Genomic DNA, 24,099 nt, shown 5'->3' on the forward strand with positions numbered 1-24,099 from the left:
CTGCGGGAACTTAGTTCCCTCTGCCTCTCTGCTCTGAGCCTCTGCAGCTCAGGAGAGGCTGGAGGGTTACCGGACCCAGAGGCAACCTCAGCCTCCCCTGATGGGGCTGAGAGTGGAGCGCCTGCAGGCAATGGGTCCTCCAACACCTCAGGCACCAGAGCGGACTCAGCTGATGCCTGCACCTGAGGATCCAGTACAGGTGAGGACCCTTCAGGCTCAAGCCCCAGCCCCAGCTCAGCTGGTTCTGGAGGTGGGGAATCCTGTGCAGGCTGGGATTCCTCAGGTTCAGCCTCCGAGTCCGAATCCCAGGCCATCACAGTTTGTGTCTCCAGGGCCGGCTTAAGCATATCCAGCTCCTTCAGTGGGAAAGAGGCGGAATGGATGTGGTGCCTCCCAGCTCAGCTGGCTGCTTTGTGCCACGGTGGCCACAGCAGGCAGCACACTGAGCAAGGGTGCGTGCGCTGCTCCCGCCAAGCGTCAGCTTGGTTTTTTCCCTTTTAGCCTTCTGGCGCACTGCAGAATTCGGCGCCTGCAAGCTAAAAGGAGAAAACCCGAGCAGACGCTCGGCGGGAGCAGCGCACGCACCCTCGCTCACTCAGCGCACTCATTCGGTGTTCCCCGGACTCTTGCCTGGCGCCCTCCAGAACTTGGCGCCCTGGCACCCCACGCCACTAGCCTCTATGGGTAAGACGGGCCTGTGTGTCTCCAAAATGACATTTCTCTCCATGGTTGCCTGCACTCTGAAGCATTATCTATCAAAAGCTTCCGACATCTAGTAAAATCCTTTCTTTCTGCCCATGCTTTCCATGATGCTATTGCTGATTTCTGTTTTTATAATATTGCTTAACTGGGTTTTTTTTATGTTGTACAGTTCTGTTTTTATCCCATGGTTTTTTTTCCTACACCACTTTAGAGATTTTTGAAATATTAAGTGGTTCGGATTCTTATTTATTTTAAACGAGGTGTAGTGGATGTAAGGGGTTACTTGTGCGTAAGTTGCCTTCAACTTTGGTTAGATTGCCTGGCTCACCATGCCTTGGCTGACAGCTCACACTCCGTGACCGGTCAGTCGCTTGCAGAATCTGTCAGTGGGCGTTTCGTGAACCTTTTCCAGCATAAGAGCTGTTTGACGCCAAGTCTCCTCCTACTTTCCCTGCGCGGAACTCGTCTGCGCAAGTAAGGGGAAGGCAGAGGCGTGTCAGCGCTCTCCCCACTAGTCTCTGGTGAAGGGTCTTGGAGCCCTGTCTCCAAATCCTCCATCTCCTTCTCTTCTCTACTGGTGTTACACTGAATTCCTTCCCCCTGCTGGTCCCCTCTCCTGCATCGCTTTGGAGCCCTGCCTCCACCTCTCACTCTGATGTCAGTTCCCTGACACGAGGCAATTCCTTCTTCCTGCCTTCCCTCCATTTACCTCCCATCCACAGCCATAACTCTAATGTTCTGTACTTAATCAATAAGCTCACACAATTTGGCTCATTTCTGCTTCCTTTAGACCAGATGTTTCGGGGTGCAAGCTCCATCACTCCTCACCGCTGACCGTGCTGACTGTGGCTTTTGGGTGTTGTTGTTCAAAGCGCTCTGAAGGGAACAAGTTTGGGAAGCCCACAAACTATCTCTTTTCCCACAATAGAAGTGAGACATATAAACAACAACAACTAAGAAATCTGGAGTTTCAGCAGATTGGGCAGCCGTACCCATTCCTCACTCAAAACAGATGTTGCTCTCTTTGGCATTCATTGTGAGCCTGGAAACTCCATCTGCAACCGATGGGGCGAGTTTTTCTTGCCTCTAGGGACTCAACTACCACCCACATGCCATAATTCCTCGAAGCTCACCGGTCCCTGCTTTTTAACAAATGCACATGTTTGTGTGTGTATACAACAGGCAGCACTGTGGGTTAAACCACAGAGCCTAGGACTTGCCGATCAGAAGGTTGGTGGTTCGAATCCTTGCAACGGGGTGAACTCCTGTTGCTCGGTCCCTGCTCCTGCCAACCTAGCAGTTCGAAAGCACGTCAAAGTGCAAGTAGATAAATAGGTACCGCTCCAGTGGGAAGGTATACGGCGTTTCCATGTGCTGCTCTGGTTCGCCAGAAGCGGCTTAGTCATGCTGGCCACATGACCCGGAAGCTGTACGCCGGCTCCCTCGGCCAATAAAGCAAGATGAGCGCCGCAACCCTAGAGTCGGCCACGACTGGACCTAATGGTCAGGGGTCCCTTTACCTTTACAACAGGCACACAAAAACACACCTTTTCTTTTTCTGTACAAATTTCCATACCTAGGGAAACCCCAAGTGTGTAGAAACACACCCAGCAGTGTTTATGGCCCGGGTTTCCATCCAAACATGGAAAAATAGCAAGAGATCAGCTGAATTAGACCAAAAGCCTATGTAGTCCAGTAGCCTCTCACAGTGGCCAGTCCGTGGCTAGTCAATGTGGCAGCCTCCAGCCAGTGGTCAGGGCTGATGGGAACTGAAGTTCAGCATCACCTGGAGGGGAAAAGCTCTTTTGGATGGGAGGGATTGTGAATTCCGAAACAGCAGAGGGGTCGACTTCCTAGCTGCTTCCATCACCCCTCTGTAGAGTTCCAGATACAGCATTTGCCCTGTCAAACATGGTGAGCAGAAACAGGCAGGGCAGTGGATTCAGAGAGGCAAATCAGTGGGTGGGGAAAGTCTAGAACTGGGCTAGAATTCTGAGAAAGATAAGGTCCCGTCCAGAGTGAAATGGCAAACTCAGTTGTTGGAGTACGCAGAGTTGGCAAAAATGACCGGGAAGATCAGAAATCAGGAAGACCAAGACTTCAATAAAGATTGGGAAAAATTTATATTATACATGGGAGACGACTGTAAACAACTGCATTCTTTAGCAGGGTTCAAATAACACTTGTAATGTAACAAAGACTTTGGGTACAATGGATAATCGAACAATTAATAATATGCAGCAAAAAAGATTAGCAAAGAACCCGTGGGGGTTGGGGTGGAAGGAAGTCTAAAGATTTGGAAGAATCTTGGTTATTTGTTCTTATATGTGATTTGAATGTAATTATCAATTTGTAAAACCAAATTATATATATATATATATATATATATATATATATATATATATATATATGATTCTGAGAAAGAATACCCCTGAACATCAATGAGCAGGTTTCTTTCTTCTTCCTCCTCCTCCTCCCTCCTCCCCTTTCTTTCCTCCACTCACCTGACACCTCAACACTCCATGAATCCAGGAAGCTCACAAGTCCTTATCAAGTGGTGCCTTTTTCTTTCTTTTTAAAAACCTTTCTTTACAAACATATATACTTCTGCATATGTAGGGAGTCTCACGAGCAAGTAGAAACCAATACTTTACTTTTGGGTGTCCCCATTATGTTCCCAAACTGAGAGGTGCTCAAGCGCTCTTGTTTTGCTTGGCATTTTTAATTTTGTTTTATTTTTGATATTAGACGGAATTAGGATGATGACATTTTCTGTGTGCGCCCTCTGCTGCCTGACATTCAGCATAGCACTTATGCTGAGGTCTCATCCTCACAGATCAACAACAGGTGACCCATAGACTTTGGTTTGCTTCTCTTCACAAAGGAACATGATAAACTGTCTTTGCTGAGTCAAATCATTGGTATGTCTAGTTCAGTATTGTCTAAACTCACTTGCAGCTGCTTTCCAGGATTCCTTCCAGTCAAGAGATCTTCCTAGTCCTACCTAGAGATACCAAGGATTGTCTAGGACCTTCTGCATGCAAAGCAGATGCCCTACCCCTACCATAAGGCAACATATTAAAACCTCTGTACAAGAATTTTACAACACAATTTTACAGTAATTTTACCTAAAAATGCTAGCAGTTGATGTGTTACAGAAGATAGCCCTCACATTGCTTACTTTCACCCTTTAAAATCAGTTTTTTTGGGGAAAAGTCATGGAAATTTTGCTTTGCACCAAAAAGAAAGAAAGAAAGAAAGAAAGAAAGAAAGAAAGAAAGAAAGAAAGAAAGAAAGAAAGATATTTGTCATGGCTTTAGGTGATTGAATTAGTGGGTGTTTTTCCCTTCTTAAAAATTTAAAGCAAGCTTTATATAAAAGCTTCCCCCAACTTTATGTTATGTTATGTTTTATGTTATGTTATGTGTTATGTTATGTTATGTTATGTTATGTTATGTTATGTTATGTTATGTTATGTTATGTTATGTTATGTTATGTTATGTTATGTTATGTTATGTTATGTTGTTGTTGTTATGTTATGTTATGTTATGTTATGTTATGTTATGTTATGTTATGTTATGTTATGTTATTATTTATTAATTGTGCAACCCACCTTCCCGCCAAATGATGCTCAAGGTGGCTGACAGCAGTGAAATACAAAGTATAGTACAAAATAGCAGTCAAAAACATACAAACATCAATAAAAATCAATAAAGCTGATCGAAACAACAGCCAGTTGAACAAATTGCAACATATGAATTGTACTCATAACAAGCCAGCGCGTGACATTGAAGGCTCGTCTGAATAAACACATCTTTACATGCTGGTGGGAGGCCACTGAAGAAGGGGCTTAGACGGTCCTCCCTTGGCAAGGAATTGCCAAGCTTGGGAAGCAACACTGAGAAGTGCCTCTCCTGAGTTTTTCCCAAAGGGGCTTCAGATGTTGGCCAGACCAGAAGAAGGGTCTCTCCTGGAAGAATACAGCCATTCAGATAATCTTGGCTTGTATCCAGCTAAGTTCTCCTTAGAGAAGACCCACTAAAGTAAAGAGACCTAAGTCAGGCTGCTATCCTAATCATAAACCCATCTGCCCTATATATTTACAGTAGATTCATTCCACTAGAGTTGCTAGGAGACCTCCTATTCCCCTCACAGAGCTACAATTCCCATAGTTCCTTGGGAAGAGGTGTTGATTGTTAATCTGCTCTGGAAATTGTAGTTCTGTGAGGGGAATAGGTTTTTTTTTTTTTAGCAACTCTTGGTACCCCTTAACAAACTACAGTTCCCAGAAGCCTTTGAGGGAATCCATGACTGCTTAAAGTAGAAGGATATAGCATTAAATGTATCAGGTATGTTGGACCCCTATCTACCATAGCTGTCAATGTTTCCCTTTTTTAAACGGAAATTCTCTTATTCTGAATAGGATTCCTCACAAGAAAAGGGAAAACTTGACAGCTATGCTATCTACTCAGACTAAGTCCCATTGAATTAACAGACAAGGCACACCTGCAATCCTAACCCAATTTACTCCCAGTTAAATCAGACTAGGATTGTAGTTTAGTCATGTCCATTAATTTCAGTGACTCTACTCTGAGTATAACTAGTATTTGATACCACCCCAATGTAACCAGTACCTTGAATGGTGCCCGCAAATGGACCAATAACCAGTGAAATTATTGTCACAGGGAAATCACATTCTCCTTATAATGACCCCCACATTGTAGGAGAGTACCAGTTAACTGCAACTGATTTTGAGAAGCCCTTTAAATACACCTCACAAGCAACCTAACCACAGCAAACGTGTCTACGTTTAGAAAATGCCCCCCCCCCAGCTTTGATCTGTGCAACAGCCACTGCACAACAAGGTCATCCCCAAAGTCAGCAAAACCTTTCACAGGAACTGATCACAACAAAGCAGTGCTTGAATCCAGGGCAAGAGCGTGAGATCATACAAACAGTCAGTTTAGGCATACATGTTTGCATGCAGAGTCAGGAAAAAAACAACAGCACAAGAATAAATCACAAGAACCAGAAATCAGTCCTGCAGAGCTCAACAACTCTTTGAAATCAGCGTACTATCTGGTATGGATGTGTTTGGTCCAGTTCATCAACACAGAGCAAAAACTGCAAGGACCTCAGAAGACGGTGCCAGAGTTCTCCCAAGATTGGCCAGGTGGGGTCACTCAAGAGATGATCAGGCAAAAAACAGCAAGTTCCATTGCTGTCAAGGCTGATAGATAAAGGCGAGGGAGAGGTTCAACTCTTGGACCGAGCAGTTTGCTGTTCCTTGAGCTTAGTCCTGGAAGAAGGAGGTAAGCTGAGTTAAGACTCACCGCATGGAGAGAAAAGGGGAGGCAGAGTTGAAGCCAAGAGTGAAGAGGCTGAGGTTTGAAGAAGGAACTCCTAGTTCTTCCCCCCTTCTAAGGTATTCATGAACAGTGTCTTCTCAGTAGCGTGGATATCCCTTTTGAATTTGAGCCCTGAATGGCTGCTGCTGAGGACATAGCCCATGGGGGGTACCATGTTGACTAAGCTTGGCCGAAGGCAGTCATCACGAAAAGGTGGAAACTCCGAGCCAGGAATCAGACATAGCGAATGCTTCTGTGACTGCCCAGAGAAGTCCCACCACAATCCAGAAACTTTCATAGTCCTTCCAGATGTGAGAGAGCCAATGGACAGCTGACCCAGAAATAGTTATTTTGGAGTCCTGGGGAAATTTGCTGCCCAGGGAATGTTCCAGCCTGCCATTTCAGAGATGGACCAGAAAGGGCAGGAGAACATAGATCTGTGGCCTGCCAGTTAGCCCAGGCAGTTGCTGAATGCCTATGCTGCAGAATGTGGCAGCATTTGGATTTTTGTCTCTCTCCCCCCCCCCCCCCCGGCCATTGGTCATGATGCTTTTAAAAGAGCAGTGGCAAAGAAAAGATGGCGGCCATATGCTTCGCTGCAAGCGGACGCCCAGCTCGTATTCACCCAACTCATACTCTCAGCCTGGAAAAGTAGTTCTGTGAAAGTGACCCGAACCCCCACCCCACACACATGCACCCCACAACATACAAAACAAATGGGAGAAAGTCACCCATCAAGTCCAGAGAGAATATGTGTGCTCCTCTCCTTCAAATCAAACAGATGAAGAAAATCAGTGCTTTGCGGTACTCTAAAGTGAATCAGGATGACTTGCCATGATAAGACAGCAAGCACAGCCGTCAATGAAATCTTCATGACTCCACAGTAGAGTTACATTGTTCTGTTGCTTTCAAAGAAGTCTTATCTGTGCATGTGCAGCTCAAAATTTGACTTCTGCTTCCTAATCAACAGTGGTGCAAGAATTCAGCTGCTGCCTCTTGCATAATTCTTATCTCATCTCATCTCCATGGACCTACATAAGTGGGTTCTTCAGTGCTTCCTGCAGAAAGGAATTTCCATCACACAATTTCAGCTTCACAGAATAATTCGCAAAGATACTTGTAGGTCCTCCTTGCATGAATGTTAACTTTTTTTTTGGTATACCAAAAAAATGGTGCTCCATCCTGAACGGCAGCCAGAACCTGAGTTCTATCAAATAGCCACTTGCACCAGCAATTTATTCATTGGATGAGTGAATGGATGCTCCCCAAATGGATGAAAATTCTTCATTTGAGCAGAGTAGTCCAACCAATCAGTTTTCATTAGGGTAGCCCAAACAATCAGTGTTTGGAGACTTCATGGGCTGTTTTTATTAATCATGATGGTTGTTGCTCACGTTATTTCTTGGCACGAAAAGCATCTGCAGCAATGGCTGGCTTTCATCTGGATGCATAGACAAGTCATTGTTTTTTGGAATGTGGTTAAGACCTTGGTCTTTTAGAGTCCGGATACTGCACCTTCTCAGGAAAGTCACCAGGATAGCCTTCATCATCACCATGGCAATAAACTTCCCAACACAGCCACGGGGACCAAATCCAAAGGGCTGAAAGTAACGATGGGGGACCTTCACAAAAAAACAATTTTCAAAGAAAAGTCAGAATTAAAAAAATTCATAAACAACACCCCAAAACACTACACACACACACACACCAAGGGAGATCTGTTCATCCCCATTCCACAACTTTATTTTCCTTCCAGTTCACTCTTCCCTGAGTTCCCCTCCAAAATTCTGGAGAAATTAAATAGGGATATTACTAAAAGCAATTCTGGAGCACATGCAGTTTGCTGCAGTTTTTGTGTGACTCCCTTCCCATTACGAATCAGTTTCTATACACTGATAAAACACTACAGAAAAAGAAATCTTGTGTCAAAATTCTTTTTGGACGGTGTTTTACTGGTGGGCACACGTGCTCTTGTGGCAAGGTTGAATTTGAATTTGAACTCATATCTAAGTCTGCCTTTACCTATTAGACTTAATTTTATCACCAATAACTTCCCTGTCCTATATAAGACAGGACCCAGATCATATGTCAGCGGTGAGGTCTTGGGGCCCTAGCAACTACTTGAAGAGACCAGATACCGATGCCACATCGGTATCAGCAACAGCCTCATCGGTATCAGCAACAGCCTCAACCAATTAAAAACAAACAAACCCCAAACTTACGTTTTTCTCAAAGTTGTCAAGTGAGAATTCATTTGGCTTGGGGAAGAACTCAAGCTTATGTATGCGTCCGATGTTCAGAATGATGTTGGTTCCTTTCTTGACAGGATAGCCATCAATCACATCGTCTTGCAAGGCTTTGCGCATGACCAAGTCCACGACTGGCTGGTATCTCATGCTCTCGAGAATAAAATTCTCCACCACTTTTAGCTTTGGGATGTCCTCACTTTGGATATCTCTGTCACCTTTAGGAAGCATGTAAGATAAAACAGCTGGTCTCTGACATCACCACTGAGAAAGAGCTGAAATGACATTTCTGCACAGATTTGGAATACGGCAGAACTGCAGAATTCATTTGTACACTTTTAAAGCCAGCTTTTGAATTTTGCTTCAGTATAAAAACCTAAAACTTGAGTCTTGCTGATCACTTCTGAGAAACAGACTATCAAGACTACATCCTCGCTTGATGTCTCTGTTGTGGGACTGAACCACTGCAGATAGCAGGTGGGGGAATCATGTGAAAACAAAACAAAACCAACACCCTGCACAGTCCAAACTAACAGAGCCATGGCGCTGAAGCCCTGAAGTTAAGCTGGCTGTTGGGGTTTCAAAGACCCATACATATCCCTCTGCAAGCACAAACAATCAGTGATCCTGTAGAGAGACCCTTGAAATGATGATCAGCTGGTGGTGCTTGCAGAGAGCAGCACTGAGCACTTTGAAGTTCTAACCATCAGCTTATTGTCAGGGCTCCGAAGTAGCAAGAACTGATCACCCAATGTTGTTGTAATGTGAGGTGACCTACAGTTCCCCACTCCTGCTTTTGTTAGTTAGCTATAGGACAGCAACATTTCACACCAATGGACGTTTCCAGAGTGCTTTGAATGCCATAGAGAGATTATCACAATAAATAATCCAGTCTATTTTTTTGAACATCCAGCAGTTATCAAAGGCACAAGAGCCATTCTATTCCCTGCCTCCAAATTAAAGCGGCAAGCCTAGTGTTCAGTGGAGTTTTACAGAAAACTTTTGGATCATTATCTTTGGATCACTAATAGTTTGGACCCTTTTCAAAGAATATTTGAAATATAAATATAGTAGTTTAAACTCTGTTGCAGCATTCAAGGAACTTCAGTAATAGTTGCAAGACAGATATAAGGATTAAGATATATTAAGAAAAAGTTTAATTATGATAAAAGTGTGTATTGGCAATAAGTAATATGAAATCGAAATATGGAATAGACGGGAGGTTGGGTCTTTAGTGTTAAGACCAATTTATGTTTTATTGTTTGTTAAGAAAATTCTGTGTCTATGGTTATTCCTGTGTGTAATTTGGTATTTGTGTTTTCTCTTTTTTCCTTTTTTTGCTGTATCATAATAATAAAAAAGAATGCCACAGACAGAGTATCCCAATAAATAATCCAGTCTAATTTTTGAACATCCAGCAGTTATCAAAGGCACAAGAGCCATTCTATTCACTGCCACCAAATTAAAGCGGCAAGCCTAGTGTTCAGTGGGGTTTTACAGAAAACTTTTGGATCATTATCTCTGGATCACTAATAGTTTGGACCCTTCCTAGATCAAAGTACATATTTGTTCATTAGGGAAATCACCCTTCTCTTCCAGTGTCACTGAGTGCTTACCCATCACAGCCTCTATTTCCTTCACCATCTCCTTTTCCACCTGAGGGTGTTCTGCAATCAGCACCAGCATGAAGAACAGAGTCACCGAGAGAGTATCTGGGGCAGCTATCAGCATCTCCAAAACACACTGGTTGACCATCTCACCAGTTAGGTCCCCACGGCTCTGAAAGATTGAACGGGCAGATGATGGCTACTAGACTTGGTTGCCAACAACAGCATTAAATTATACTCAGATCAGTGAGCAGTAAGAGAATGAACTCAGTAGGGCAGTGTGTCTAGGGCAATGCATCAATGCATCAGAGGACCAACAGCTGGTTGTGTTCATGGATATGTGCAAATCACTCAATTTTGGTTTCTCTCAGGTTCTCATTTTCCCCTCAGTCTTAACTCTAGTTCCCCACATTTCCACATCACCATGTGGACGCTTTTAAAAAGCTCTCGTGGAAATTTACCTGCAGTTATGTGCAAAGTTCTCCTAATACACATGTGGCGTAATGGTTAGAGTATCGGACTATGAACTGGGAGACCAGGGTTTGAATCCCCGCTCAGCTATGAAGCTCACTGGGTGACCTTGGACGTGTCACTGCCTCTCAGCCTAACCTACTGCACAGGATTGGTGTGAGGATGAATGGTGAGGTGGAGAACCATGTACACTACCATAAGGTTGTTGGAAGAAAAAAGGTGTCATATATATGTCATAAAACAAATAAATAAACATTTCTAATATGCATACTCTTGCAAACCAATTTCCCCAAATATAATGTATTTTGCATGCAATTTCTATGCACACTTTACCCTAGTATATGCCTTTTTGTACACATTACTTGGCAGAAGAAAAGTGCAAATTCCGAAGGACAGCTGCGCATAGCTGTCAACTTACAGATTTGAAAATAAGGGACCAGCAGCCTCGGAAATAAGGGATCAGCAGCCAAAATAAAGGATTTTCAGAGCACAGGTATGTTCGACCTCTGAGCCCCTCCAAGCCAAAGGCAGAAAGCCCAGCCAGCAGCCAAACGAAGCCTCAAGCGGTGGTTCCCACAGTGCAGCAACCCGGCAAAGGGGATGCAGCAAGGAAAACCACCGTCACCTCTCCGCTGGGAAGCGCTGAGCAAAGGCGAGTCCCCAGGCCACACGGCCGATTTGATCGGCACAAGGCATGCAAGCTCCACCCCCCAGTCGTTCTTAGACTCCTTATTGGAGCCTCCCTCCTCCCTGGCCAGCAGGGAGGGAGGGAGAGGAGCTGCTTCCTTTGAAACCCGGGAAATTTAAGGGACATCATCAATAAGGGACAGCAGTGGGACACGGCACTGGGATAAGGGACTTTCCCGCCAAATAAGGGATGGTTGACAGCTATGCAGCTGTGTTTCAGTTTGCATACTGTTTCTGAAAGTGTGGATTGGGTAAGTTCGCCAGTTTCGCTGACGGAATCTCATCTCTCTCCCATCCCTACTGTGTTTGTGGTGGGAAAAGCCAGGAATAAATGAAGCAATTTGCTCATCACAGGTGGAGAGAAGTCATAGGTCCATGGCATAACACACCATTTGCATGCAGAAGGTCCCAGGTTTCATTCCCTGGTGCTTCCAAGCATGGCCATAGTCAAGAGGGCAGGCCCCACTAGATCCACAGAAATTACTGAAAAGCATGCCCCCCCCCCATGATCCCTCCCCAAAGCTCACAACTTTGATGGGTCTCCTAAAGAAAGCTCAACAACTACCTTCCCCCAACAAAAATCCTGGCATACCCATGTCTCCAGGTAGCAGATGAGGGGTACAGTGGTACCTCGGGTTAAGTACTTAATTCGTTCCGGAGGTCTGTTCTTAACCTGAAACTGTTCTTAACCTGAAGCACCACTTTAGCTAATGGAGCCTCCTGCTGCCGCTGAGCCGCCGGAGCAAGATTTCTGTTCTTATCCTGAAGCAAAGTTTTTAACCTGGAGCACTATTTCTGGGTTAGCGGAGTCTGTAACCTGAAACGTACGTAACCTGAAGTGTATGTAACCCGAGGTGCCACTGTACTTTGAGAGCTGCTGTATGTCAGAAAATATAATACTGAGCCACAGGCCCACAGGATGTAGCGATGGCCACCAACTAATTCATGGAGAATCTGGCTATCATTGGCTACCAGCCATGGTGAGGAGCAGGACTCTTCATGGTCTCATCTAGCGGGACTCTTCTTAAGTTCTTAACATACATGAACTATCTGTTCTATAATTTAAAAAGGAACTTTCTATAAAAGCAGCATGTTTTGTGCCCCAATGTGAGGTGATCAATTACAGTTCATGCGTTTTTTTTAAATCACCTGAGCAAAAATCAGCTGTGATGCAAAATCCATGTGGTCCTCCAGTTTCTCAAGTTTGAAAAGCTCTTGTCGTTTCTTCTCTATTAAGATTTCGATGACTTCTTTCAAATCCTTCCTAAAACAGAAGGAATCCAGTATATCGCTTAGTACCTGCAGTGCCTTGGTGTAAGAATCAGACAGCCCTGTATGTTTCAACCTATCCTGCAGTTGAACAGGAAGTAAGTGACATTTGTCTACTGCAGACACAGACATGCACACCCAAAGAGACACCCCCCAACCTTTCACAACCTGTGGAGACCATACCCTCCATTGTCCTGATTTTCCAGGGACAGTCCCGAAATTACAGAAGCCATCTTGGTTTCTGATTTGATCCCAGAATGTCCCGTTTTCCCTCAACATCTCGGGGGACAATTAAAAGTGGCATGTGTGTGTCTTCAGATGCAAAAGCAGAGTCCTGTTTCTGCTGGAAATAAAATACCTGCACCAAAGGTAAGAAATGGTGGTGCTGACGTTCAAAGCCTTTCCTATAATTTTGAAGGAAAAGGTCACCAATCTACTTTAAATTATTTAATTGCAATGCTTTCTTAGGAAACGTGGAGCGTTTAGTCCTTGATTGTAAGTGGAGCCTTACATTGTCTACTCAGAAGTAAGTCCCGCTGTATTCAATTGAGCTTACTCCCAGGTAACTGTGTAAAGACGGTGCAGAATTACACTGCAATCCAAGCACTTTTTACTCCTCCCACAAACGAAGACTCTACAGTAGGTGTGTAGGCAAGGCAATCCCTAGCCCACTCTCGGTAAAATTGCTGCTGTTGCTGGTACTTACGCAGACTTCTCATATTTTTTATACAGCCAAGAAATCTTAAAGTAGATGTCAGGTTTCAGGAGCAGCGCTTGCCAAGCATCAAAGTAGTTTTGGATTTTAAGAACAACTTCGTTTTCTGAAATTACACACAAATGACAAAGGAAACAGAAACATAAATGGAAAGAAGCTCCAGCACCATGAACAGCCAACCACAAAATTGTAAGGCTAGGTTCTGATTCATGTATTCTTTTCCCCAGAAAGTCTGAATCAGGGAAGTTTGGTGAGAAGTGAATCTTAATTTCTCGACCATTCCAAGCAGGGAATTACATCCGGGCGTAGAGGGGGGTCTCCTGTAACTATCAATTCAGTCACTTATTTAGGAAAATTGCATTGCTTCCTATCAGTGGAGAAGGGGAAAAAACAAACCCAGAAGTGGCAGCAATGAATAAAACAAATGAAGGAAAAGGACCTCAACAGGCAACTGAAATGGTTAATTAGGAAGGAAAACTGAGACCCAACTCTTTTTGGTGGGTTCAGCCAGTCTAAGATCAGCCAGGTGATACGTTAAACCAGCTTTCCCCAACCTAGTGCCCTCCAAATATTTTGGACTACAACTCCCATCATCCCTAGCCAGCATGGCCCATTGCCAGGGATGATGGGAACTGGAGCTCAAGACATCCACAGATCCCCAGGCTGTGGAAGTCTGTAGCAAACGCACAAGGATTAATTGACAATCTCACACATTAAGTGGGACATCAAGACTGTGCCCACCCACCCCAAAGGAGACAATGGGTTGTAGTGAACAGTCCTACTCAGAGTACACCCATAGAAACCAATTAACCCAAGTCATGTCTATTAAGTTCAATGGGTCTACTCAAAGTACTACTTCCAGTGCACTGGAAGAAGCAAAGATCATGAGTGTCAAAGCAATGATTCTTCAGCATCAACTTCGCTGGACTGGGCATGTTGTTCGGATGCCTGATGATTGTCTTCCAAAGCAACTACTCTATTCCGAACTGAAAAATGGAAAGCGTAATGCTGGTGGTCAACAAAAGAGGTTTAAAGACTCTCTCAAGGCAAATCTTAAAAATGTAGTATAAACACCGACAACTGGGAAACACTGGCCTGCGAGTGCTCCAGTTGGAGAACAGCCTTTACCAAAGGTGTCATAGGCTTTGAAGATGCTTGAACTCAGGACGAAAGGGAGAAACGTACTAAGAGGAAGGCATGCTTGGTGAACCCTCACCATAATCAACTCCTGCCCAGAAACCTGTGTCCCCACTGTGGAAGGATGTGTGGCTCCAGAATTGGCCTCCAAAGTCACTTATGGACTCACCGTCAAAACTGTGTTCATGGAAGACAATCTTACTCGGCTAAGAGTGATCGCCAGAGAAGAGGAGACTCTGAGTAGGGCTTGCACTGAATGGCTTAAATGGGTGCATTCATATGTACATAGCCCGACATCCCCTCCCCCCACCAAAAAAAGAGATTTTGTACTTCTGCCTTCCTTGGGGTTCTACCACACCTCCCCAAATTTCCCTCTTATGTGCAGATAGTGATGATTTGGCTAAATAAGCATCCACACTCATCAGTGGACTTTGGAAATAGAGGGGATGATTATGGAATCATGGCGAAGCCTAAGAAAGATAATTTCAGTACCGTCAAGAGGAATCCCAAGAAAAAGTCTGTTTGACGTGTCCAGCATGATACGTCTCATGAGATTCAGGCTGTTGAAGTATTCAGGCTTGGGAGCCGATTCCGTTAGCTGGTTCAAATGTTCAGCCGTTGAGTCAACGCAAATAGATACCATCCGCACGAGACCCGGGCCAGAGAGAGCTGCAATTTCACAAATTTCCTTATAGTCTAGACAGTTTGGTACTGAGCTATATATTTCAAGGGGAAGTGCCCAAACAAGGAAGCAAAATGGAAGTCTCTAGGGCTAGCACTAGGCTCCACTAAGCCTTTAATTAATATCACACACAATTTTATACCCCCTCATGTAATAAAAATCTCTAAGCAGTCTCCAAGCAACCATATGAATACAACTGTGGCCTTCAATACACTTTCCTAAAAACTACCGTATTTTTCGCCCTATAGGGCGCACCGGCCCATAGGGCGCACCTGGTGTTTTTTTTTTTGGGGGGGGGAAATAAAGAAAAAAATCCCCCCGGGTTTTGGGCTGCAGGCTGCGGGCTCTCAAGGCTTGTGGACATCTGCCCAAAGCCCGGAGTGTGCTGCCTTGGGTTCTGCGGCTCCCGCTCCCTGCCTGGCTTCTTCAGCGGGGAGCTCCCCGACGGCGCGTCCTTGTCTTGTTGCGCAGTGGCGCCGGACTTCCTGGGGCAGCAGGGCAGAGAGGGAGCCTCGGCCGGCTGCTTGCCGGTATCCCCCGTTGAAGAAGAGCAGCCGCAGCAGTGCTGCGCCAGCTGATTAGCTTCCCAATCTGGGGCGAGGAACCGCAGGGGCGGGGGAGGGGGAGGGGCGATTGAAGCTGCCGATTGAAGCCAGCCCAGCCCGGAGTGCAGGAGTTCTGCCAGGCTTCGGGCTGCAGGCTGCTGTCCGCAAGCCTTGGGAGCCCGGCGGGAACTCCTGCGGGCTCCCCAGGCTTGTGGATAGCTTCCTGAAGCCTGGAGAGCGAGAGGGGTTGGTGCGCACCGACCCCTCTCGCTCTCCAGGCTTCAGCGAAAGCCTGCATTCGCCCCATAGGACACACACACATTTCCCCTTCATTTTTGGAGGGGGAAAAGTGTGTCCTATAGGGCGAAAAATACGGTAGGTAGAAACAAAGCACAACTGTCCAAATTGAACTAAGCAACAGGGGCAACAGGGGATTAAAAGCGAAGAGGCAAAGCCCAGGAAAACTTTGGAATATATATACAATTTTTAATTACTGTCTCTGCCTCATGAATTACCTAAGGCAAGGCACGCCAGAGGGAGGATGGTCTTGCCAAGAAGGATGTCTTCTGCATCCTCACCAAGTGACAATAAACAACCTTGGACTGACCAGAAGGGTTTCATCGGAAGATCCTTAAAGATCAGCTTGGTCTGCACTAGGGGAGGCAGTCTGCTAGCTATAATGGTCCCAAGTTGTTTAGGGTGTCTAGTGTCAGCAGAAAACCCCTCTGAATTTGGCTCAGGAGCTAGGAGGCAGACAGAGCAAATCCTTCTGCACCGGTGTAATATTTGTAAAAATGGGTGACCCAATAAGCACCATGGCAGCTGCATATGAAAGTTGCTGCATCTTCAGAACCTGGTGCAAAGGTGGACCCACACAGAGGACATTGCAGTAGTCTAGCAGTGAGGTTATCATCACATGGACCTCCATGGCAAGGCTATCCTGTGCACAAATGGGCATAGTTGGTACACAAACTGGAATGGGTAAAAGGTGCTCTGAGCCACTGAGGCACAGTGGCAGCAGGGGCATCTGGGACTTCAGGTTGGCCCCAGTGGTTTGGCTGGGTTGGGCCAGTCAGTGAGGGTCTCTTCTGAGCCCCGAGATGCTGGGCAGGTCCTCATCCATGCTGAACCCTGAGACCAGGCCTGGAAGTATCTCAGTGGAGCTACTTGCCGTTGCTTGAGTTTGAGTCACTCTTGCTCATTTGGCAGGACAGTCATCCTCTCCTACTTATTTATTTAAATGACATAGACTGACTGCACTTTCAAAACAGGAATAGATGCTGTGTCGCTGCAGGGAGAACCGGAACTCCAGATCTTACCTTTGGTGAAGAAGGGTCGGATTTCTTTCCAGAGTTCTGGGTTATTGTTAAATATGATTCCATTCTCGTGCATGCCGATGCACTTTAAGCCCAGCTTGCTCCCAAATCGAGAAGTGTAATGACCGTATTTCATTACGTGGAACATACCTGAAGATCTAGCAAGCAGAAGAAAGACTATTAAGACCACATTCACATGGCAATTCATTCTGTTTCCCTGATGTTTCCCTAACTGTTAACTTTGGCATTATATTCAAGATTCCAAACCATGTAAAACCCACTTCTGGAAAACAAATGGAATATTGCACAGGGTTAGCACTCATTTTCGTGTTTTTTAATCCTGGTGAAAAACCACATTTGCAGCCCCCTTAACATGGGAATAAAATGACAAAATTTAAAACAGTATCCCAGCATGCAGTTATTTCCTGCAGTTTTCATGGGGGGGAAATGGGATAACAGAAGTGCACATGTGCAGAAATGATGGGGGAACAGCAACATCGCTGAATCAGTCTAAAAGTCACAGGGCTATGGCACAACAGGTACTGCAGTATGAAAGGAAGAGGAGCCCTAGCGTTATATTCTGGAAAAAGAATGCAATATTCCTCATGTCATCAAACGCCCCCAATGTCAGCAAATTGCTATCAGTTAGATCATCGCTACTGGCCAATCTCTTCCTCTGATGGAACAAAATAAAACCCACAGATTTTTTAATTTTATTTCTTAGCTCAGTTCAGAAGAAGACATAACAAGTTGATTGGCATAGTGTTTGACGTTGTCTTTTATTACGACAGCTGTACACAACTCCTTCTGTGAGATTTTGGGTCACTTTGTAGCACAGACACTATCTTTGCAGCCCATCGCAGTCTTGTGAGATCCAAAACCAGAAGAGATGCTGAAAGCTAGGCAGGGATGTTGAGGCTGAAGACATGGGTGGGCTTGAACCTCAGCAGTTGGCATCACCAGAGGCGATGGCCTGGTTTGTTCCCACCCCTCAAGGATATCCCAGAGGGTACCACTTGGTTTTCTCCAAAGAAAGGGTGAGCTGCTATTGGGAGTACCTTCATCAGACATCTGCTGAGGCCTCCGCCCTGCAAGGGGCAGTTTCTGATTTTTCCAATCTGATGTTCGGTTTTACACACTTCCACATCCGTTTGCAATTTTTATTTTTTCCAAGGGAAGACGTCATGAAAACTCTTCAGCATTTTAGCACAAGTTTTTCCACAAACATTTCTGTAAAGCATTTTTCTTCAATACAATGCATTTCCACACATTCTTTTCACAAACATATGCACTTACATGCACACATTTCCCATAGTGTTTACATGTTGTTGTTTTTTTAAATTGAATTTAATTGTGACTACCAGGTTACAGAAAAAAGAAATGAAAGAAAAGTTTGTTTTAAAAAAGATAAGTTGCCGCAATTGCTAATAAAGAGCCCACATTTGAGAACATTTGTTGAAAGATGGTTCACAAATAAATCATGCCAATAACAGAAATAAATTAAAATATACGATTCAGGTTTTCATTATTTTTCTGTTTGTGCAGCTGCAGTGGTTTATCCTAAGACCAGCAACTGAAGCTGAATGTCCTCAAGAGGGAGCTAAAAGCTAAGAAATATCAGTGTTGGTGTCAACAGCAAAGCTCCACAGTGCAAGGAATATGATGAGGCTGGGTTGTCACATGGGCAGGAAAATGCAACCAAGACAACGCTCAACTTCTGGCCTGGCCTTCTCCCATCTCTTAACAGAGGTGCGCTTTGCAGAAATTAGTGGGTGACTTTTTAATGGCAGAAAACTACATAGGACATGAGTCAAGGCATTTGCTTACGGCGGCTGAGTTTTTCTGATAGCCTAGATAGCTCAGTGGGCTAGAGCATGGTGCTGATAATGCCAAGGTCACAGGTTCAATCCCCGTGTGGGACAGCTGTATTTTCCTGCATTGGACTAGATGATCTTCATAGCTGTCAACTATTCCCTTTTCTCACGAGGAATCCTATTCGGAATAAAGGAATTTCCCTTTAAAAAAGGGAAATGTTGACAGCTATACTCAGGGTCCTTTTCAGTTCTACAATTCTATGATCTATGATGTGTTCTCTGATCTCTACAGACTAGCCAGCATTGGGGCTCCTAATCTAGATTAGGATCCTGGCATGTGGCTGGGGGGGAGGGGCTTCAGTTCCCCCACACTGAAGCCCTGATTCAGATTGCGCCCCTTGCAACAAAAGCAGGAAGTGTTTTCTACTGCTCTTTATGAGCCTGGTATTCTTTACACTGGGATGCGGGTGGCGCTGTGGGTTAAACCACTGAGCCTAGGACTTGCCGATCAGAAGGTCGGCGGTTCAAATCCCCATGACGGGGTGAGCACCTGCCCACCTAGCAGTTTGAAAGTACATCAAAGTACAAGCAGATAAATAGGTACCACTCTGGCGGGAAGGTAAACGGCGTTTCCGTTGGCTGCTCTGGTTCACCAGAAGCGGCTCAGTCATGCTGGCCACATGACCCGGAAGCTGTACGCCGGCTCCCTTGGCCAATAAAGCGAGATGAGCGCCGCAACCCCAGAGTCGGCCACAACTGGACCTAATGGTCAGGGGTCCCTTTACCTTTATTCTTTACACAGAGAAAGATTCCGTTTCAAATTTTCCTCTTTAGATTCTCCTCTCACTGCCATGGAAAGTCAGCAGGAAAAAGAGTGCAGTCAGCTCCATAAAACTAGTGAAGAAGGATCTAGCCAGTGTTGTGCCAGTATTGGATTTAGGGCGATGTGGGTGGTTCCCCCACGAAGCGGGTGCAAGATTGAGAAGATCCATTTTGGGGTACCAGATTTTGACCTCACCCAGGGCACCATATTAAAAAGATTGCCCAAGCCCACCCCTGGTTGTGCCCTAGCAATCAGACCTATGATGTCATTGTAATTAATCAGTATATACGTTCTCTCAAAATGCACAATAAATAAATTAGAGTAACCAGATGCAAACACTAAGAAGTCTCAAATGCCGCACGCTTTCCTTGTAGAAATTATGCCAACCAGATTGCCTCATGCTCTCCGCTGTTGACACTCTCAACAGACTCTGAAAAGTTCAGGAGACAGGACTTGCCCTTGCAGAAGCCATTCTACCTGCTTGGTTATTTTATCTTTAATGGTACTTCCCACCTGTTTTTTCAGGACAGATATCAAGAAATTTCCTCTTACATCTGGACACTCTAATAGCAATAGTTACTCTCCATCCAGACTTTCAGAAATCAAAGATTTACTTGCTAATAATGAGGGTCTCTTCTCCGTTGATCCAGACTCTCATAAATTCACCGTACATCTTGTTGTAGTAGTTACAGGCACTGCCAATACCCATCCAGAGGAACCTCCAATGAGAAATAAGGGGACCAATCCCCATACAGTAGCCAGGGCCTAAAAGAAGAGGGAAGGGGGGAAAGATGGATTTTATCAGTAGCCTCCATTCATATATAATATTTTGTTTGTTACTATGTTATGTGTGTTTGTGACGTTATATTGTAAACCATCATGTGATCCCTGGATGAAGGGCGCAATAGAAATGGAACAATAAATAAATAAATAAATTGAACAATGGGGTGCTTCAAAATTTCCCTTATTGTGAGGATAAAAATGGGGAAGGGAGAACCATGTATGCCACATTGAGCTCTGGGGAGGGTGTGTGTGTGTAAAAGTGGCACTTTGATGTGCTTTTGAACTGCTAGGTCGGCAGGAGCGGGGACTGAGCAACGGGAGCTCACCCTATCGCAGGGATTCGAACTGCCAACATTCTGATCGGCAAGCCCTAGGCTCTGTGGTTTAACCCACAGCGCCACCCATGCCCCAAAAGTGGCCTAAGGTAAAGGTAAAGGGACCCCTGCCCATTAGGTCCAGTTGTGGCCAACTCTGGGGTTGCGGCACTCATCTCGCTTTATTGGCCGAGGGAGCCGGCGTACAGCTTCTGGGTCATGTGGCCAGCATGACTAAGCTGCTTCTGGAGAACCAGAGCAACGCTCGGAAACGCCATTTACTTTCCCGCCAGAGCGGTACCTATTTATCTACTTGCACTTTGCTGTGCTTTCGAACTCCTAGGTTGGCAGGAGCAGGGACCGAGCAATGGGAGCTCACCCCGGGTTGCGGGGATTCGAACCGCCGACCTTCCGATCAGCAAGTCCTAGGCTCTGTGGTTTAACCCACAGCACCACCCACACCCCAAATGTGGCATACACATGGCTTATTTCTCCAGCCAAAACTCGGTGGAAATCAGAATTCAGCCCCAGGCAGCTTGTCCTGTACAATAGGAGTTGTAGTCCTGCAACATAGGTTCCCCAATCCTGATACTATCCGTAAGGCTGTTACAGTAATTGAAAGGATATGAGAGGGCTAGTTTAATCCAGCCTGGCATTTGTTTCACTGCTTTGTTTATTTTGAGAGTATGCCGCAACCTTTTACGCCAAATGATCTCTCAAGGTTGCCCCAGTCATATGCTTCAAATGCGGTTTGAAAAAATGCAGACAATGTTTTGAAAACAGAGCGAGGCAAATGTGTAAGATATTGGCTCTTCTCCAGGTTGTGGAGAATGGAAAAGACCAAATGCATTTCAGCATGAAATTGCTCCACTGAGATCAATGAAGTGATGCTCTCACACGAACTTCTACAGTGTCAAGCTTCCTGATTTCTCTTACTTTACATTTTTACAAGGCAGATTTAAAATAGCTTCTTGGCAAGTACGCATGTTTAGAGTTTTTGATATATCCTGTGCTGATTGTAGGTAGATTTAATAAATGATAACATCCCATTCTAAACATCCCATGCTAAATTTGCTTGCGTAGAAACAAGTGCTGGGATCACAACACTGGACTGGTATCTTAAGTCTTGTTTCCCTGAGAAATAAATGCAGCTAATTCAGTCTGGCTCCCACCCAGAGTTTCCAGTAGGCAGAATCATCTTGCTGGATGCGACAGAGTGGGAGCAGTGCTATTTTTTTTCTAGAAAAAGAGGTGCTGGAACTCACCATGAACACCTCCCTCGTTCTCTTCAAATGGCAATGGCACCCACCTGAGAGTTCTGGCTGAAAAAAAGCCCTGGCTGGGAGACAGTGACTGAGCCAAGGTCACTCAGTGATTTTCACTGGCTGAATAGGGCATCCAACCCTGGAATGACCAAGGTGTGTGTTGAGAACACAGGGGGCTAGCCTAGTCCCCCGGGTCCACTGACTGCATGCCACTGGTGTTTAGGATTCCAAATTTGAAGAACCAGGCACTTTGAGAAAGGGAATTTCTCCCACTGATGGGCTGACGGGAGATGAGAATCCAGCAACCCCGATTCATGGAATCATCTGCTACAAGGTCCCACTCACTTGTATGGCTTTCAGGGGGAGTTAAACACCAGGTCAGAAGGGACCTCACAGGATCAAAGGATACAGTGGTGCCTCGCAAGACGAAAATAATCCGTTCCGTGAGTCTCTTCGTCTAGCGGTTTTTTGTCTTGCGAAGCATCCCTATTAGCGGCTTAGCGGCTTAGCGGCTATTAGTGGCTTAGCAGCTTAGCGGCTAAGCGGCTATTAGCGGCTTAGAAAAAGGGGGAAAAGGGGAAAAAACTTGCAAGACTCGCAAGATGTTTTCGTCTTGCGAAGCAAGTCCATAGGGAAATTCATCTTGCGAAGCACCTCGAAAAACGGAAAACCCTTTCATCTAGTGGGTTTTTCGTCTTGCGAGGCATTCGTCTTGCGGGGCACCACTGTATGTCTTATGCAGAGTCACACCATTAGGTCATCTAGCTCATGGCTGTCTATATCATGGGTAGACAAACTAAGGCCCGGAGGGCAGATCCGGCCCCATCGCCTTCTAAATCCGGCTCGCAGACGGTCCGGGTATTAGCGTGTTTTTACATTAGGGCCTTCTGGCGGTTCCCTCACTGCAAGAAGCCAAGTTACAGGGAACCAGGCAGAGGGGCTTCTCGGTAGTGGCGCCCTCCCTGTGGAACGCCCTCCCACCAGATGTCAAAGAGAACAACAACTACCAGACTTTTCTAAAAGACATCTGAAGGCAGCCCTCTTTAGGGAAGCTTTTAATGTTTGATGTATTACAGCATTTTAATATTTTTTTGGAAGCCACCCAGAGTGGCTGGGGAAGCCCAGCCAGATGGGAGGGGTATAAATAATAAATTATTATTATTATTATTATTATTATTATTATTACTATTATTATTATTAGTATAACATGTCCTTTTATTTAAAATGCATCTCTGGGTTATTTCTGGGGCATAGGAATTCGTTCACCCCCCCCCCAAAAAATATAGTCTGGCCCCTCACAAGGTCTGAGGGATAGTGGACCGGCCCCCTGCTGAAAAAGTTTGCTGACCCCTGATATTGACTGACAGCACCTCGTCAGGATTTAAGACAGGTACCTTCTGAAAGCAGAGTACAGTGGTACCTCGGGTTAAGAACTTAATTCGTTCTGGAGGTTCGTTCTTAACCTGAAACTGTTCTTAACCTGAGGTACTACTTTAGCTAATGGGGCCTCCTGCTGCTGCCGTGCCGCTGCCATGCGATTTCTGCTCTCATCCTGAAGAAAAGTTCTTAACCCGAGGTACTATTTCTGGGTTAGCGGAGTCTGTAACTTGAAGCGTCTGTAACCTGAGGTACCATGGTAGATACTGGAACTGACTTCTGGTGAGTTCCAACTGGAAAAAAAACAGCCCGGCTGGGGACAGTGACCGAGCCAAGGTCACTCAGTGATTTTCATTGGCTGAATAGGGCATTGAACCATGCCGCTGACTGACTATCTATGACCAGTTTAGCCCGGTGGCACAAAGGATCGGTCCATCTGGCTCTTAACCAGAAGGTTGGTGGTTCGAGCCCAATCAGGGCAGCTGTGAGCAGGAACCCTGCATTTCAGGGTGTTCGACTAAATGACCCTCTGGATATCTTCCAGCTCCACAATTCTGTGATTCAGTAATATGCAAAATCCTGTCTGAACATGGGAAATAAGCAAACAATTAAAGTGACACCAATGCCAATAGATCTGTATTAGGAGCGAGGCACCAACAGCAGCAGCCTACAGAGGTCTACTCGGAAATGAGACTGAGTTCATCCAGAGTTCAGGCTGCAGTCCTAACAACGAACGCAAGAGGACTTGCTTATGAGGAGACAAGGTTAGGATAGCACTCTGCTCATGCCTCAGATCAGGGGTCAGCAAACTTTTCAAGCAGGGGGCTGGTCCACTGTCCCTCAGACCTTGTGGGGTACTGGACTATATTTTGGGAGGAAAAACAAGGAACGGGTTCCTATGCCCCACAAATAACCCGGAGATGCGTTTTAAATAAAAGCACACATTCTACTCATGTAAAAACACTCTGGTTCCTGGACCGTCTGATGGCCGGATTTAT

At 45.4% G+C, this 24,099-nt stretch overlaps 1 protein-coding gene and 1 long non-coding RNA gene across 3 annotated transcripts in view; one reads left to right on the forward strand and one right to left on the reverse strand.

The window, feature by feature from the left end:
• LOC309328947 overlaps nt 1–24,099 on the forward strand; it is a 340,017-nt gene that overhangs the window by 94,105 nt on the left and 221,813 nt on the right. The gene's annotated exons all lie outside the window — the stretch shown is intronic.
• The window catches only part of CYP19A1 (cytochrome P450 family 19 subfamily A member 1), a 46,066-nt gene continuing 28,582 nt past the window's right edge, over nt 6,616–24,099 (reverse strand). Inside the window, exons 3-10 of the mRNA XM_081839083.1 lie at nt 19,977–20,127; nt 16,729–16,883; nt 14,675–14,851; nt 13,037–13,151; nt 12,211–12,325; nt 9,913–10,075; nt 8,273–8,514; nt 6,616–7,672 (exon numbers count right to left, since the gene is read on the reverse strand). Of these exons, the coding sequence (XP_081695209.1) occupies nt 7,421–7,672; nt 8,273–8,514; nt 9,913–10,075; nt 12,211–12,325; nt 13,037–13,151; nt 14,675–14,851; nt 16,729–16,883; nt 19,977–20,127 (1,370 nt within the window). The 3' untranslated portion in view covers nt 6,616–7,420. The remainder of the gene's footprint in view (nt 7,673–8,272; nt 8,515–9,912; nt 10,076–12,210; nt 12,326–13,036; nt 13,152–14,674; nt 14,852–16,728; nt 16,884–19,976; nt 20,128–24,099) is intronic.

The sequence above is a fragment of the Podarcis erhardii genome (genome assembly GCF_964252035.2).
Source record: "Podarcis erhardii genome assembly, chromosome: 14".
In the NCBI taxonomy this organism is placed as follows: domain Eukaryota; kingdom Metazoa; phylum Chordata; class Lepidosauria; order Squamata; family Lacertidae; genus Podarcis; species Podarcis erhardii.